The sequence below is a fragment of the Amblyraja radiata genome, chromosome 1 (assembly GCF_010909765.2).
Source record: "Amblyraja radiata isolate CabotCenter1 chromosome 1, sAmbRad1.1.pri, whole genome shotgun sequence".
Taxonomy (NCBI): domain Eukaryota; kingdom Metazoa; phylum Chordata; class Chondrichthyes; order Rajiformes; family Rajidae; genus Amblyraja; species Amblyraja radiata.
Window position 1 is genome coordinate 67,073,878 of NC_045956.1, and position 16,270 is coordinate 67,090,147.

Below are 16,270 nucleotides of genomic sequence, written 5' to 3' on the forward strand. Positions count from 1 at the left end.
AGGCAGGTACGGGATACTGAGTTGGATGATCAGCCATGATCATATTGTATGGCGGTGCAGGCTCGAAGGGCCGAATGGCCTACTCCTGCACCTATTTTCTATGTTTCTATGACTGGACAAGCTAGATGCAGGAAAAATATTCCCAATGTTGGGCGAGTCCAGGACCAGGGGCCACAGTCTTAGAATAAAGGGGCGGTCATTTAAGACTGAGGTGAGAAACTTTTTCTCCCAGAGAGTTGTGAATTTATGGAATTCCCTGCCACAGAGGGCAGTGGAGGCCAAATCACTGGATGGATTTAAGCGAGAGTTAGATAGAACTCTAGGGGCTAGTAGAGTCAAGGGATATGGGGAGAAGGCAGGCACGGGTTATTGATAGGGGACGATCAGCCATGATCACAATGAATGGCGGTGCTGGCTCGAAGGGCTGAATGGCCTCCTGCACCTATTTTCTATGTTTCTATGATCAAATGGTTGAGGATCACTGGCCAGTATCTTCCAAGCAATGGACAGTAGGAAGATGCCTCTGTTGTTGCCACAAGCTGCTTTGTTGCCTTTTTTTTTTTAACAAGGACACGATAATATGATCCCAAAATTTGTTCGGCATAATTTCAGTCTCCCAAATGCTTGTCAGGATGTCGTGTCAGGCATTGAGCCTTTGGGTCTGCTGCTTTGTAGAGCTCTGTGGGGATTCCATCCATGCCCGATGCTTTCCCAGAACTGGTCTGGCTGATGGTATTTTTGACTTTGTCTAGGACTGGGGGTCAAGGTCATCCATTGATGGCGTCAGAGGAATCTGGTCTTCAGCGGCCGGATCAACAGTGGAAGATTTGTTAAGTACGATGGCAAAGTGTTCTCTCCACCTTTCAATGATGCTGCTTTAGTCCTTGAGCAGGGTCGTGCTGTGTAATGTGAGGAGTGGTGTGGTACTGGGCTTGGAGGGTCCATAAACTGCCTTTAGAGAACTAATGAAAAATTTGGAATTGTTTGTCTCTGCACAATGTTGGACCTCATCTGCTTTGCATGCCCAGCAGTTGTCCTGCATTATGCGCAGTTCTTTCTGTGCTTTGCTCTGTAGATGCTTAAAGCGATCTTTCTTGGGCACATCGGTTTGCCATTCAATTAATGCCTTGCACTGCTCTTCTAAGTGTTTGATGATTTCCTCAACAGGTAAAAGACCGCATGGGTATAGGTCCAAACAGTGGCTTCTCCTTGACATGTCATAATCCGCAGACAGGGCATCAATATCACCAGGACAATGCGCGGAGCAGAGTGTTGGACGGACCACAAACTGGTCAGATCGATCTTCAACCTCCATATCCCTCCGCTACAACGCAACAAGCCAAAGTTGACACGTAAATCATTCAACACAGACACTTAAGCGACCAGACATCAATGAGAGTTACCAATCTCATGTCGATGAGTTACTGGCTGCTCATAGACCACTGACTGGAGACTCAAATGAGAAGTGGAACCAGTTTAAAGTGCTAGTTACAGAATCAGCAAAAGCTGTGCTCGGACCACTGGTTGATCAATCAAACCAGTGGTCCGAGCACAGCTTTTGCTGATTCTGTAACTAGCACTTTAAACTGGTTCCACTTCTCATTTGAGTCTCCAGTCAGTGGTCTATGAGCAGCCAGTAACTCATCGACATAAGATTGGTAACTCTCATTGATGTCTGGTCGCTTAAGTGTCTGTGTTGAATGATTTACGTGTCAACTTTGGCTTGTTGCGTTGTAGCGGAGGGATATGGAGGTTGAAGATCGATCTGACCAGTTTGTGGTCCGTCCAACACTCTGCTCCGCGCATTGTCCTGGTGATATTGATGCCCTGTCTGCGGATTATGACATGTCAAGGAGAAGCCACTGTTTGGACCTATACCCATGCGGTCTTTTACCTGTTGGGTAGCCTGAGAAGTGTGCTGGTGAGATTGTTCTCTGTGTACATACTCAACAGTAGCAGTCCATCGCCATTCATCTTTCCAACACCATGATGCCCCAACACCTGGGTCCAACATTGGTTGTTGCTGCCAACTCTGGCGTTGAAATCCCCTAACAGAATAAGATTGTCACTGGCAGGCGTTGACTTCACTAAGCAGTCAAGGTCCTCGTAGAACCTTTCCTTGTCTTCGTAGCTGCTGGTCAGAGTAGGAGCGTGTGCGCTGATGACAGTCAGGTGCATGAGGAGATGAGGGGAATATGAAACTTCATCAGGCGTTCGCTGACTCCTGCAGGAAGGTCAGGTAACTGACAGAGGATGGCTGTTCTAATTTCCAGTCCTACTCCATGAATCCTGTCCTCATTCTCTGCTTTGGTCTCCCAGAAAAACGTATAACTGCCCTCGGCTTCCCTGATCCTTCTTCTGGGAAACATGGTTCGCTGAGAGCAGCAATGTCAATCCTATACCGCGCTAGTTCCCGGGTTAGCAGGGCAGTCTTCTGGCGATGTCTTGCCGTGTGTCCTCTCGATCCATCAGTGTGCGGACATTCTGTGCGTCCAAAATTAGCTGTTTCTTGTATTGTCGACCGCACTTGTTAACTGTCAACTGCCTCTCCTTGACATGCCCTTTGTTTGATGAAAACAATGAGGAAATCATCAAACTCTTAGAAGACCAGTTTTTTCGTAGTTAGGCAATGTTCTGGACACCTTTTCTAGTCCCTTCCTTTACTAGAGTGAGCAGTGCGGGTCCTAAAGAAGGCTGCTCAGTCGCCTGGGATGCTGCCGAATTTCTTTGCTTTCCTGGTCCAAAGAAGAGCGACCACTGGTCTGCAGTGCAGGTTCAGAACTGCCACTTCCAATAGCAACCTGTACCTGTCGTTTCGCTCCTTACCTGGTGCCGCAAGACATTTTAAGACAGTGAAGAGAAGAGAATGATAGACTTGCACAAAAACTTGTACATGGAAGAGATTAAGGTGGAGAGGCTGTTGCACACTAGCAACCCCACCCTATCGGCCGCAGGATCTGGATTTGAGTGGCATGGTTAGCCGTTGTGTCTGGAAACTCCTTTGGCTGCAGTGGATGGCCATGTCTTCTTTCGTGCTTTGACATGCCCTTTGCACTCCACAGTGCGCTGCTGAGCTGCCTTCCTGGCCGTTGAACCCCCTAGTGGATATCTTCCGCCCAATCCACCAGAACAGACTTCGCATGCTGGGCTGAGCATGTTCCTGCATGTCACCGAGGGTTTGAGTTCCGACGGCCAACCGCATCTGGCTTAGCCCACCAGTTGAAGTGGTTTTCCAGGCTGTGGCTGTTGTCACATGCTAACAGCTTCCTGGAGCCACAGGTGAGCGCTGGGTTCCAGGTTGGGAGCAAAGGTGGATGAACTATCCTCCGAGGAGCACAACATGTCTCCCTCCAGTGGTGCCACACCTCCCTGAGCAATCTGATACACCCTATTACTTAATAAACTAAATGGTTTCTTAGTTATCACCACACCTGCAAAATGTTGGAGGAGAATGCACTCATTCTCCTTGTTTCCAGGCTTTCAGGCAAGATGGACAATGAGGTCCAACTCCTTAGTACATGTTAAGTATGGGGAAACATGGTATTGCAGATGCTGGTTTATGGGGGGGAAAAGGCAAAGTGCTGGAGTGACTCAGCGGGTCAAGCAGCATCTCTGGAGAGGAGAACATGGATAGGTAATGTTTTTGGTTGGGTCCTTTCAGACTGATTGTGCAGGGGGAGCTGAAATGTGGTGAAAGTTGGAAGAGAGGAAGGGCACGACAAAGCCTGGCAAGTGATATGTGATACAGGGAGGTTTTAATAGGTCAGATGGTTGGACAATGCCAGAGATGAAAAGATGAAAGGTGTGAGACAAGGATTAAAGAATTGTGAAGCCAGAGGAAGCAATAGGCGCAGGAGTAGGCCATTCGGCCCTTTGAGCCAGCACCGCCATTCAATATGATCATGGCTGATTATCCACAATCAGTACCTCATTCCTGCCTTCTCGCCATATCTCCTGACTCCGCTATCTTTAAGGTTGTAGGTTGGTTACCTAAAATTGGAGAATTCGGTGTTCATACTATTGGGTTGCAAGCTTCCCAAGCGGAGTCGTTTGGGTCAGTTCCTCCAATTTGCGTACGGCCTCACTCTGGCAATGGACGAGGCCCAGGGCAGAAAGATCAGTATGGAAATGGGAAGAATTAAAATGGTCAGCAACTGGAAGATCGAGTATGCCTTTGCAGACCGAGAACTAGTGTTCAGCAAAACAGTTGCTATGTCTATGCTTGGTCTTGCCGATGTAAAGGAAGCGACATCGGGAGCACCCAGATGCAGTAGATGAGTTTAGTGGAGGTGCACGTGAACCTTTGTCTCACCTGGAATGGTTGCTTAGGTCTCTGGATGGATGAGAGGTAGGAGGTATAGGGCTGGGTGTCGCGTCTCTTGCGGTTGCAGGGGAAAGTACTCGGGAGGGATGTTTTGGGTGGAAAGGGATGAGTGAACAGTGGAAGGCAGAAAGGGGTGGGGATGGAACGATATGACTAGTGGTGGGATCACGTTGAAGGTGGCGTAATGTCGGAGAATGGTATGTTACTAAGTATGGTGATTTGGATTTGCTTTAACTCTGTCATGTGGGCCATCCTGTAGTAGTCCTCATCTAAGTGATTTGGAGGAAAATCTGTGAGACTACACAAGGTGGTTGACAAACAACCCTTCCTTACCCAGCTGAGATATGTACGTTATCCTCTCAGAGGTGATGCCTAAAGGAGGTAGGTGCAGTGAATGACACATCATCCCATCCCCCTGTTGTTTTTGTCTTAAGGGTATGGAGTGGCAGAGATGGCTGGCCTGTTTTTCTTTAGCTGTCATTCAGGAGTGATACAGAAATACAGCATGATTTTTAAGATGATGAGAGAACACTAATAATGTACTGAGGCAGAAATCTAGTCAATTGAACTGATGCTCTGATCTGAAGCACCTATTATGCGTATGAACACTATGATGATGCCACTCACTGAATTTGGCTCCCACAAAAATTATTGGCTCCATGGACACCAAGGTTGTGATGACAGCACATGGTATTCTATCCTAAAAGTACACTGTCAGGTGATGATTGATGATGGGGTGGGGACTGGACATTGTGCCTTCCTCCACAGTGCTACCCACTGTGGGGGGATGATTTTTTTGTTGTCTAATTGTAGTCCTGTAGGTCTGTGTCCAAGATGGCTGCCGTGAAGAGAGAGTGGACGCTGGCGCGCTTTGGCTGAAGCTGCTCTCTCTTCACACTGTGTTTTTGATTTTCTGTTTTTGGATTGAATTCTGTTTTTAATTTGTGTCTCTGATGTCTTTTTTACTTGTTCTATTCCGATTATATGTTTTTATTCCGATTACTATGTACGGTGTCCTTCAGATGTCTGAAAGGCGCCCATTAAATAAAATTAATTATTATTATTATTATGATTTCTGAAAAAAGATGAAAATTGTTTCTCTATTCCATTGTGATTCTAATCGTATTACACGAATAATCTACAGTACTCCCCTTGCTTTTAAAGCATATCATTGTACTGCAACTTTTATAATTTTTTTCTTGAGGCAAGATATGATAGGAAGGTGATGCAGATACATAATGGAAAGTTTGTAAGAAATGAAATTTGCTAAGTAACATGGAACTGTAGTATTATAGAAGTATATGGTTTTTATGTATGAAGCTGATTTTCTGTTGATAGTTAACTCCTATATTCTGCTGGTGAAGTTCACCAAACCTGTTCAGATCCCAAGGGCTATTCTTTCTCAAAAGGACACAAAGTGCTGGAGTAACTCAGCAGGCCAGGCAGCATATCTGGAGAACATGCACAGGTGAGATTTTAGGTTGAGACCCGTCAGAAAGCTTCTGAAGAAGGTTCTCAACCCGAAACGACACCTATCCATTTTCTCCGGAGATGCTGCCTGACCTGCTGAGTTACTCCAGCACTTTGTGCCCTTTTGTGTTTAACCAGCATCTGCAGTTCTTCCTTCATTTTGGTTATTTTTTCTTCATTTGTCCAAAAATTGTTAGATTGTTCTAAATATGTTTTGGGAATATTTGTTTTTGTATGTGTTCAGTCGTGGCTAAAGTATTTTGAGTTTTGTCATTGTTTTGCATTGGTTGTGTTGATATGTTTTAAGTTCTTTGATATTGTTTTTGCTTTCAGAGTAATTGTGGACAGAAGATAAAGATCAGACGTGTGTTAATGAATTGCCCAGAGATAGTCACCATTGGTTTGGTCTGGGACTCTGAGAATTCAGATCTCACATTGGATGTTATCAGATATTTGGCATTACAGCTCTACCTCCCCGGAGTGAGTCAGAAGAAAGTTATTTAAATTTAATAGTAAAAATAAAATTCAGTATGTATTTGTGCAGTGGAATCCTATCCTTACACTGATTTAAAGTCTTAAAGTAGAAAGATAAATTTGGTTGCTTTTACTTTTATTGTCAGTGTTCAGGATGGGCCATTTAACAGGTGTTTGATAGTGGGAACATCCATTCAAATTGTACAAACTAGCTGAAATTGAATATCCTTGTAAACTCTTAATACTTTCATCACAGCTTGAAACGTCACCTGTTCTTTTACTCGAGATGCTGTCTGACCTACTGAGTTATTCCAAGGTAGACAAAAATGCTGGAGAAACATCACTTATTCCTTCACTCCATAGAGGGCAAGGCAGCATCTATGGAGCAAAGGAATAGGTGGTGTTTCGGGTCGAGACCCTCCTTCAGACTCCAATACTTTTGTGTCTATCTTTGGTATAAACCAGCATCTGCATTTCTTTGTTTCTATCTTCTCTTGATTCTATCTTCTCTTGATACATTTTACAGCAGTTTCTGACCTTTGCAAAGGGTTTTGCTAAAGACATACGGGGTGTCAAAATATAGTCATCTACGCTTTAGCAAATCAAACAACTTCCAAGACAACACCCACCTATCATAGGAGTGCGGTTCACTGCTGCTTCCCAAACCTCCAGACTTCAGCAGAAGCCAGCCACTTTACTCCTCTGTCACAATTAACTTTTGTGGTTACAACAGCAAACATAGGCACCGTTTACGTTACCGGGGTGGAAAGGGTTATGTTCCCTGAGGACCATCAGAGATGCTGCCTCACCCACTGAGTTACTTCAGCATTTTGTGTCTTCCCTGAGGACCATCTGTATCGTGATCTTCCACAGTGCATAACCAAATCATCAACAATGCATATGTTTAACAAATATGTTTTTTTTTAAAGTTGACACATTCTGTAACAGCATATTTTAATTCCATATCTCAAGATTTATTTTGATAATTTGTGAATTTCGTAAGGTTGCCAGAACTGTTGTAACAAGGCGTCACCTGTATATTAACTTATTTTTGCATCGTTTTTATCATTCATTATTTTGCATATCTTGACATAATTTGACCTGTAATCTAGAACTGGAAAGAAATGTCATGACATAGAAGTTTCCAGGCATATTTAAATGTCAACCTCAGTTGCATTCGATTCCAGTTAAAACAAGGGCCTTTACTAGATTGCCTTTTTGTGTGTTAATATGTATAGGGATTGCCATTATAAAATACTTTATTGTTGGACGAAAGCAGCTATTTAAGTAATACATAGCCCTATCGTAAGCATGCTCCTGTAATTCTCTTCAAGTGAATTTAATTTATACCCGGAAGGAAGTAGCTTCATTCTAACAAGGATACCAGAAACATCAATCTCCACTTTTAAAATTCAATTAGAAATTTGAGAAGTGTGAAGACACATAGGCTCATTGATAATGCTGTATGTTTTTTGAAGCTTTATTTCAGAGCAACTGATGAACGGGCTAAAAGAAGTGAATTAATCCTGGTTGGGATGGTATGCTACTCCAACAGACACTACTGTACATTTGCCTTTCATACCAAAAGCGCTAAGTGGATTTTCTTTGATGATGCCAATGTTAAAGAGGTGAGCTAGATTTAAATCAGCAAGTATGCTTTACTTTGGTCCCTCTCTATCCCCCTCCCACTCTACCCCACCCCCTCTCCCACTCTACCCCCCCCCCCTCCCACTCTACCCCCCCCTCTCACTATACCCCCCCCTCTCACTCTACCCCCCCCCTCCCACTCTACCCCCCCCTCCCACTCTACCCCCCCCCTCCCACTCTAGCCCCCTCCCACTCTAGCCCCCTCCCACTCTACCCCCCTCCCACTCTACCCCCCTCCCACTCAACCCCCCTCCCACTCTACCCCCTCCCTCCCTCTCTACCCCCTCCCTCCCTCTCTACCCCCTCCCTCCCTCTCTACCCCCTCCCTCCCTCTCTACCCCCTCCCTCCCTCTCTACCCCCTCCCTCCCTCTCTACCCCCTCCCTCCCTCTCTACCCCCCTCCCTCCCTCTCTACCCCCTCCCTCCCTCTCTACCCCCCTCCCTCCCTCTCTACCCCCCTCCCTCCCTCTCTACCCCCCTCCCTCCCTCTCTACCCCCCTCCCTCTCTCTCTACCCCCCTCCCTCCCTCTCTCTCTCTACCCCCCTCCCACTACCCCCCTCCCACTCTACCCCCCCTCCCACTTTACCCCCCCTCCTACTTTACCCCCCTCCCACTTCACCCCCTCCCACTCTACCCCCCCCTCCCACTCTACCCCCCCCCCCCCTACCCCCCCTCCCACTCTACCCCCCCCCCCTCCCACTCTACCCCCCCCCCTCCCACTCTACCCCCCCCCTCCCACTCTACCCCCCCCCCCCTCCCACTCTACCCCCCCCCCACTCTACCCCCCCCTCCCACTCTACCCCCCCCTCCCACCTCCCCCCCCCCCCCCCCCTCCCACTCTACCCCCCCCTCCCACTCTACCCCCCCCCTCCCACTCTAACCCCCCCCCCCTCCCACTCTACCCCCCCCTCCCACTCTAACCCCCCCCCTCACTCCGGCCCCCCCCCCTCACTCCGGGCCCCCCCCCCCCCCCCCGGGCCCCCCCCCCCCCCCCCCGGGCCCCCCCCCCCTCCCTCCGGGGCCCCCCCCCTCACTCCGGCCCCCCCCCTCACTCCGGGCCCCCCCTCGTTCTCCGGGCCCCCCCTCGTTCTCCGGGCCCCCCTCGTTCTCCGGGCCCTCCCTCGTTCTCCGGGCCCTCCCTCTCTCTGGCCCCCCTCCCTCTCTCCAGCCCCCCCCCCCCTCCCTCTCTCCGCCCTCCCTCTCTCCGCCCCCACCCCCTCCTTCTCTCCGCCCCCCTCCCTCTCCTCCGGCCCCCCCCTCCCTCTCTCCGGCCCCCCCCTCCCTCTCTCCGGCCCCCCCCCTCCCTCTCTCCGGCCCCCCCCTCCCTCTCTCCGGCCCCCCCCTCCCTCTCTCCGCCCCCCCCCCCCCTCTCCTCCCCCCCCTCCCCTCTCTCCTCCCCCCCCCTCCCTCTCTCCTCCCTCCCCCCCCCCTCCCTCTCTCCTCTCCTCCCCCCCTCCCTCTCTCTCTCCTCCCCCCCCCCCTCCCTCTCTCTCCTCCCCCCCTCTCTCCCCTCTCCTCTCTCTCTCCCCCCCCCCTCCTCTCTCCTCCCCCCCCTCCCTCTCTCCCCCCCCCCTCCCTCCTCCCTCCCCCCCCCCCTCCTCTCTCCCCCTCCCCCTCTCCCTCTCTGTCTCCCCCCCCCCCCCCCCCCCCCTCCCTCCCCCCCTCCCTCCCTCTCTCCCTCCCTCCCCCCCTCCCTCCCTCCCTCCACCCCCCCCCACCCCCCCCTCTCCCCCCCCCCCCCCCCCTCCCGCCTCCCTCCCCCCCCTCCCCCCCTCTCTCCGGCCCCCCCCTCCCTCTCTCCGGGCCCCCCTCCCTCTCTCCGGGCCCCCTCCCTCTCTCCGGGGCCCCCCCCTCCCTCTGTCCGGGGCCCCCCCTTCCCTCTCTCCGGGCCCCCCCCCTCCCTCTCTCCGGGCCCTCCCTCTCTCCGGGCCCCCTCCCTCTCTCCGGGCCCCCCCCCTCCCTCTCTCCGGGCCCCCCCCCCCCTCTCTCCGGGCCCCCCCCCTCCCTCTCTCCGGGGCCCCCCCCTCCCTCTCTCCGGTCCCCCCCTCCCTCTCTCCGGCTCCCCCCCTCCCTCTCTCCGGCCCCCCCCCTCCCTCTCTCCGGCCCCCCCCCCTCCCTCTCTCCGGCCCCCCCCCCTCCCTTCTCCGGCCCCCCCCTCCCTCTCTCCGGCCCCCCACCCCCCCTCCCTCTCTCCGGGCCCCCCCCTCTCTCCGCCCCCCCCCTCCCTCCGCCCTCCCTCTCTGCCTCCCTCCCCCTCTCCCCCCGTCCTTCTCAAGGGAGTGGTGAGTATTGGGACCTATGGGTGAGTGGTGGAGTATTGCGTTCTGGGATCACCCCTCCCCTATGATGCTGCGTGCGCCCCTACCTATCAATATCTACCCCCTCTACCCTCCCTCTCTAACCCCGTCACCCCCTCTCTCTCTACCCCCTCCCTCTCTTACTGCGCCTGTGCAGTTGGGGGCTATGCGTGAGTGGATAGGGCGGGGGATGGGGGAAAAGGAGCAAATGAATAATATTAATATAATATCAAGGAGGGGGGTTAGTGTGTGTGTGACGCCTCAGGCCGCTCCTCCCCGCAACCGCCCGTTGAGGGAACAGGACCCAACAGGTCCCACTTGGTCTAGTTAATTTTAAAGTTTTAAACGTTCACAAATTATCAAGTATAAAATAAAAACAAATGGTGGAAATGCTCAGCAGGTCAAATAACATCTATGGAGAGAAGAAACTTTTCATTTCAGGTGGATGAATTTTCATCAGAATCATTCTTTGTTATATAGTATGTTCAGTGAGTGTGTCTGCTTAAAATGGGCATACAGCTCTCGCATACTTATACTGAGTTTGTTTCTCCCCCTTCCTGCCCCACCAATATGCCCAATGCAGTGGCTTACTGTTTGTGACCGGTGCTAATAATCCTTAGTGTTTTAAAAAGAGCAACACATGACTAATTGTGTATTTTTTTAAATAGACTAACATTTGAAATCTTTATTTCAAACTTCAAGCACGCTAACCTGTCTAACCTATATAGTGTGCCACAGAATTATTGTAGGAATAGGATTTAAATGTTTTTAATCTATTAATGCAACGATTACATGCAGGGTACAAAAATCTTAGATGTACACAGGAATTAATAAATAATAACGTTATATTATTGAATATAATAATGGGGGAAAACAACTGTCTTCGTTTTCATACTTATAAAGTCTACTTAAAGGCAATATTCTATGTATTGTCCATTTTGTAAACCATCCAGTTACGTGACTATTGAACTTAACATATATTGGCAGGTTGGATCAAAGTGGAAAGATGTGGTCTCCAAGTGTATTCGAGGTCATTTCCAGCCTTTGCTGCTGTTTTATGCTAATCCATGCGGCATGCCAGTCAGCACGGAAGATGCGCCTAGACAAGTCTTTCAACCTGTTCACTGTAAAATGGATGGAGAGGATTCTGGTGAGTTTGACAGTTCCAAATAAAGACCTTAGGTTTGAGTATGTGGTAGATGTCAATCATTCTAACAGGACTATATTCAATTATCAGAGTTGTCATTGTTGCAACTAAATCTATAACTGTTTTCATGATTCAACTGTCTTTTTAAGTTGACATGCAGGGTCTTGGTAGGACACATCAACTGTCCATTTTCTACAAATGCTGGTATATTACTGTGTATTAGCTTGACTCTCTGGTAGCACTTGCTTCTGAGTTGAGGGATCGTTGATCCACTTCAAAATCACAAGCACCCCTGAATTCACTGTGAACTGATTGATCTTTCTATACTTGGGACTTCAAAAGTCACCTGGGATCTGAGACTTTTCTTTTAGTCCTTTTAGTATAGGAACTGTGAAAAGAAAGCTTGTATGGTTATTATTCTTGCAAGTTGTTGCTTTGTGGATCAAAATATTGAGCATTTCTAATCAGATTTCATAGAACAACATCTATGCATTAACTAGACGGTTGTAGTTGCTGTAACCTAGCTATAAGTATTAATACTCAATTATTACTCGTTAATACTCAATAATCAAGTGGAACAGCTGAAATTGAATCTGAACTTGTTACAGTCTGGGATGTTTGGTGTTTATTGTTCTGTGCATTGTCAACTTCCAAACGTTTAGTTAGAATTGAACAGGGAGAAAAAACAGAAATACCAAACCTACTCAGCCGGTTACTCAGCACCTGTGAGAAGAGAAATCTGGTTAATTTGTAGCTATTATTTGAGAAGAGTGTGAAATAATATTGTTTCTTTCCGCAATTGTTGCATGATCAGCTGGACATTTCCACTATTTTCTGTTGCTGTTTCAAAAAAAGTAATTTTCTTTTTCCTACTCGCTGCTTGTCTGGTGTTTAATGCAAATCTGAAATCTTAAGAAAACCTTTTTCATAGTCATACAGCGTGAAAAACAGGCCCAGCGGCCCAACTTGCCCATGCCGACCTGCATGTCCCATCTACACAAGCTGCACCTGCATGTGTTTGGCCCATATCCCTCTCCTGTCGATGTACCTGTCTAAATGTTTCTTAAATGTTGTGATAGTACCTTGCTCAACTACCTCCTCCAGCAGCATGTTCCATATACCCACAACCCTTTGTGTAAATGAAAAATAAAAGCTACCCCTTGGGTTTCTATTAAATCTTCTCTTTCCAAGAATTCCAAGAGAGAAAAAAGTGGTGATATACCTGCCTCTAATCCCTCCCCACCCACCTCACCCAACCCGTAATTAGATTTAAATCCAAAGTTGTGTTGCGCCATACTATCCTTGTAATAAATCAATGAATGGAGTCCATGTCTTGGAACAATGATCTGGTTTTTCTGCCAAGACAAGTCTAATATTTTCAAGATGTAGCGTCGCGGATATGTTTATAATCCACATCTTAAGAGTAGGGACTGATGTATGTTTCCAAAATTTAAGTATTAGTTTTTTTGCCGTTATCAGGCCATAATTAAGGAAACGTCTTTGAAATAGTGATAGCTCAGAACAGGCTTCTGAAGTACCTAGAGTGATCAGTTCCAAATTTCAAAAATTCCTCTCCAGAAATTATGTAACTTTATACAAGAGGCAAAGGAATGGGTTATAGTTGCTTCCTGAAGAAGACATTTATCGCAAATAGGAGATGCATTTGGAAAGATCTTATTCAGTTTAGACTTTGAATAATAGAGTCTGTGCAGTATTTTAAATTGAATTAACGAATGCCGAACGTTAAGCGAACAGTTGTGTGTATATATAGGTTTTCCTCCAATCTGTCTTTTGATTTTTTTGGCCAAGCTCATCTTCCCAAGCTCTTCTAATTACTTCTGACAATGGGGTTTCTATATTTAAAAGGGTGTTATACAGATATGATATTAACTTGTTTGAATCCGAGTTTGTATTCATACATTCATCTAGTGTGTCTGGCAACATAGATTGATAGCCTTGGGTATATGATTTCAGATAGTCTCGAATTTGAAGGTATCTAAAATATTGACTACCTTTCAGATGATATTTCGACTGTAATTCTTGAAATGAGAGAAGAGTTCCCATCTCATAAAGATCTCCGAGTTTTTAATTCCTAATCTTTCCCAATGTGTGAACGTTTTGTCTAAAATAGACGGCTTGAACGAAGGGTTGTTGGCAATTGGTAAGAGAAGAGATAAATTTCTAAGTTTAAGGGTTGACCACTTGTTTCCAGATTCGTAGGGTACTGTGGATAATCGGATTTTTCTCATATAATGTTTTCTTCAAATTTACTGGAGAGAGAAGAATCACGCCTATATTAAAAGGCGAACAATCCTCTCTCTCCATTATTAACCATTTTACCTGTTGGCATGTGTTGTCCATCCAATAGATTACGTTTTTAATATTCGTTACCCAATAATAGTACAAAACAATTGGGGAGAGCCAGTCCACCAATTTCTTTGGGTTTACATAGATGTCGTTTATGGATTCTATGTGTTTTATAATCCCAAATAAAGTTTGTGATCAGAGAGTCAAGTTTTTTTTGTTTTTTTTAATTTTAGGAAGATAAATCGGTATTGATTGAAATAAGTACAGGATTTGTGGGAGTAAGATCATCTTTATGGCATTTATTCTGCCTATGAGAGACATCGGAAGCGTTTTCCAAAATTGAGTAAGGGCATTTAGTTTGGTAATTAAAGGAGGAAAGTTTGCTTGAAATAGAGAAGTGTATTTTCTAGTTACGTGAACTCCAAGATATTTTAATTTTTCCGTAATAATTTTGAAAGGGAATTTTAGGAGGTGTGTCGGCTCTTGAGATTTTATTGACATAATTTCACTTTTGTTCCAATTTATCCTATCTCCTGAAAAGGAACTGAATTCCTCTATAAGATTTAGTATACTTGGAATGCTAACTTGGGAATTGGTGGTATAGAGTAATACATCTTCTGCATATAATGATATTTTATTATTGGAATATTTAGTGTTATAGCCGTGAATATTTGGATGTACTCTTATACTTTCTGCTAAAGGTTTAATCGCGAGGTCAAATAACGGGTGATAATGCACATCCCTGTCTATTGCCCCTGTATAGCTGAAATTTAGGTGAGAATACACGATTAGTCAGTATTCTGGCAGTCGGCTTGTCATATAGCAATTTTATCCATGAAATAAAATGTTCGCCCAAACTGGAATTTTTGCAATACTGTAAAAAGATATTTCCATTCTACTTGGTCAAATGCTTTTTCTGCATCTAATGAAATAATTGATAAGTATTTTATCGTTCTATGTGAGTACATTATATTAAACAGGCGTCTCAAATTGTTAAACGAGTGTCTCTTGGGTATAAACCCAGTTTGATCAGAATGTATTTATTTATTAACGTATTTACTTGATCTTCTTGCCAGGATTTTAGCTAATATTTTCAGATCTGTATTTAACAGGGCAATTGCTCTGTATGATCCTGGGTCTTCCAGATCTTTATCTTTTTTGGGTATGTGTGATAGTTGATTCGGCTAAGGTTTGTGGTAGCGTCTGTTCTTTAAATGCGTGTATATAAAGGTTATGTAAATGCGTGGAGATTACCTCATGAATTTTTTTATAAAATTCATTCTCTCACACTCTCTCACACTCTCTCTCTCTCTAGCTCTCGCTCTCGCTCACTCTCTCGCACACTCTCTCTCTCGCACGCTCTCTCGCACGCTCTCTCTCACACACACACACACACACACACACACACACACACTCTCTCTCTCTCTCTCTCTCTCTCTCTCTGTCTGTCTCTCTGTCTCTGTCGCTCTGTCTCTCTGGGGGTGGCAGCTCAGTCCCTCAGCCTGATGTGCTGGCAGCTGACTCGCGGCTATTCCTTGAAATTCAAGTGCAGTTTCATACCACTTCAAGCAGGGTGCAAGGCCACCAAATTCAGGTTCAGTTTCCTACCACTTCAAGCAGGGTGCAAGGCCACCAAATTCAAGTGCAGTTTCCAACCACTTCAAGCAGGGTGCCAGGCTACCAAATTCAAGTGCAGTTTCATATCACTTCAAGCAGGGTGCAAGGCCACCAACTTCAAGTGCAGTTTCATACCATTTCATGCAGGGTGCAAGGCCACCACATTCAAATGCAGTTTCATACCATTTCAAGCAGGGTGCAACCACCATAAAACCGCTCAAAACACCACACTCACAGTTTAGTGGACATTCAGTGTGTTCAGTTGATTCACAGCTCAGACAGAGTCGTGACCTCCCCCTCCCCCATCATGCAGAGACTGAGCCACACCCGCACTTCCGTGTTTTATAATCCCTCCCCCTCCCACCGGAAAAGGTGTGGCCTTCATGGCGTGATTGACAGGAGAGAGATTTTTTAAACACTAATAACACTTTTATTTTTAATTGATGGGAAGAATCCTCTGCACCGATGAGCGGAGGGGGACTGATTACGATGGCCAAAAATCACAGCCGTAAGTGGTAGCGTTTTATCTAAAATCAATTTAGTGCAAACAGGAAGTTGTCAAGTTTAGACAAACAACCATTTGCAGTAACTTTCACTTCCATCCAAACCCCCAAACAACCATTTGCAGTGCCTTTTTACTTCAACCCAAACCCCCCAAACAACCATTTGCAGTGCCTTTTTACTTCAACCCAAAACCCCCAAACAACCATTTGCAGTGCCTTTTTACTTCAACCCAAACCCCCCAAATAACCATTTGCAGTGCCTTTTTACTTCAACCCAAACAACCATTTGCAGTGCCTTTTTACTTCAACCAAAACCCACCAAATAACCATTTGCAGTGCCTTTTTACTTCAACCCAAAAACCCCAAACAACCATTTGCGGTGCCTTTTTACTTCAAACCAACCATATTTTCATTTTCAAACCCCATTAAGGGCACTCACAGTTGAGTAGACATTTGTTCAGTATTATTCAGAGCTCAGAGAGA

General features: G+C 46.6%; 1 protein-coding gene across 1 annotated transcript in view; it reads left to right on the forward strand.

Annotated features, from left to right (window-relative positions):
- The window catches only part of usp53 (ubiquitin specific peptidase 53), a 98,842-nt gene that overhangs the window by 46,950 nt on the left and 35,622 nt on the right, over positions 1–16,270 (forward strand). Inside the window, exons 7-9 of the mRNA XM_033023564.1 lie at positions 6,128–6,274; positions 7,747–7,896; positions 11,201–11,363. Coding sequence (XP_032879455.1) covers positions 6,128–6,274; positions 7,747–7,896; positions 11,201–11,363 — 460 coding nt within the window. The remainder of the gene's footprint in view (positions 1–6,127; positions 6,275–7,746; positions 7,897–11,200; positions 11,364–16,270) is intronic.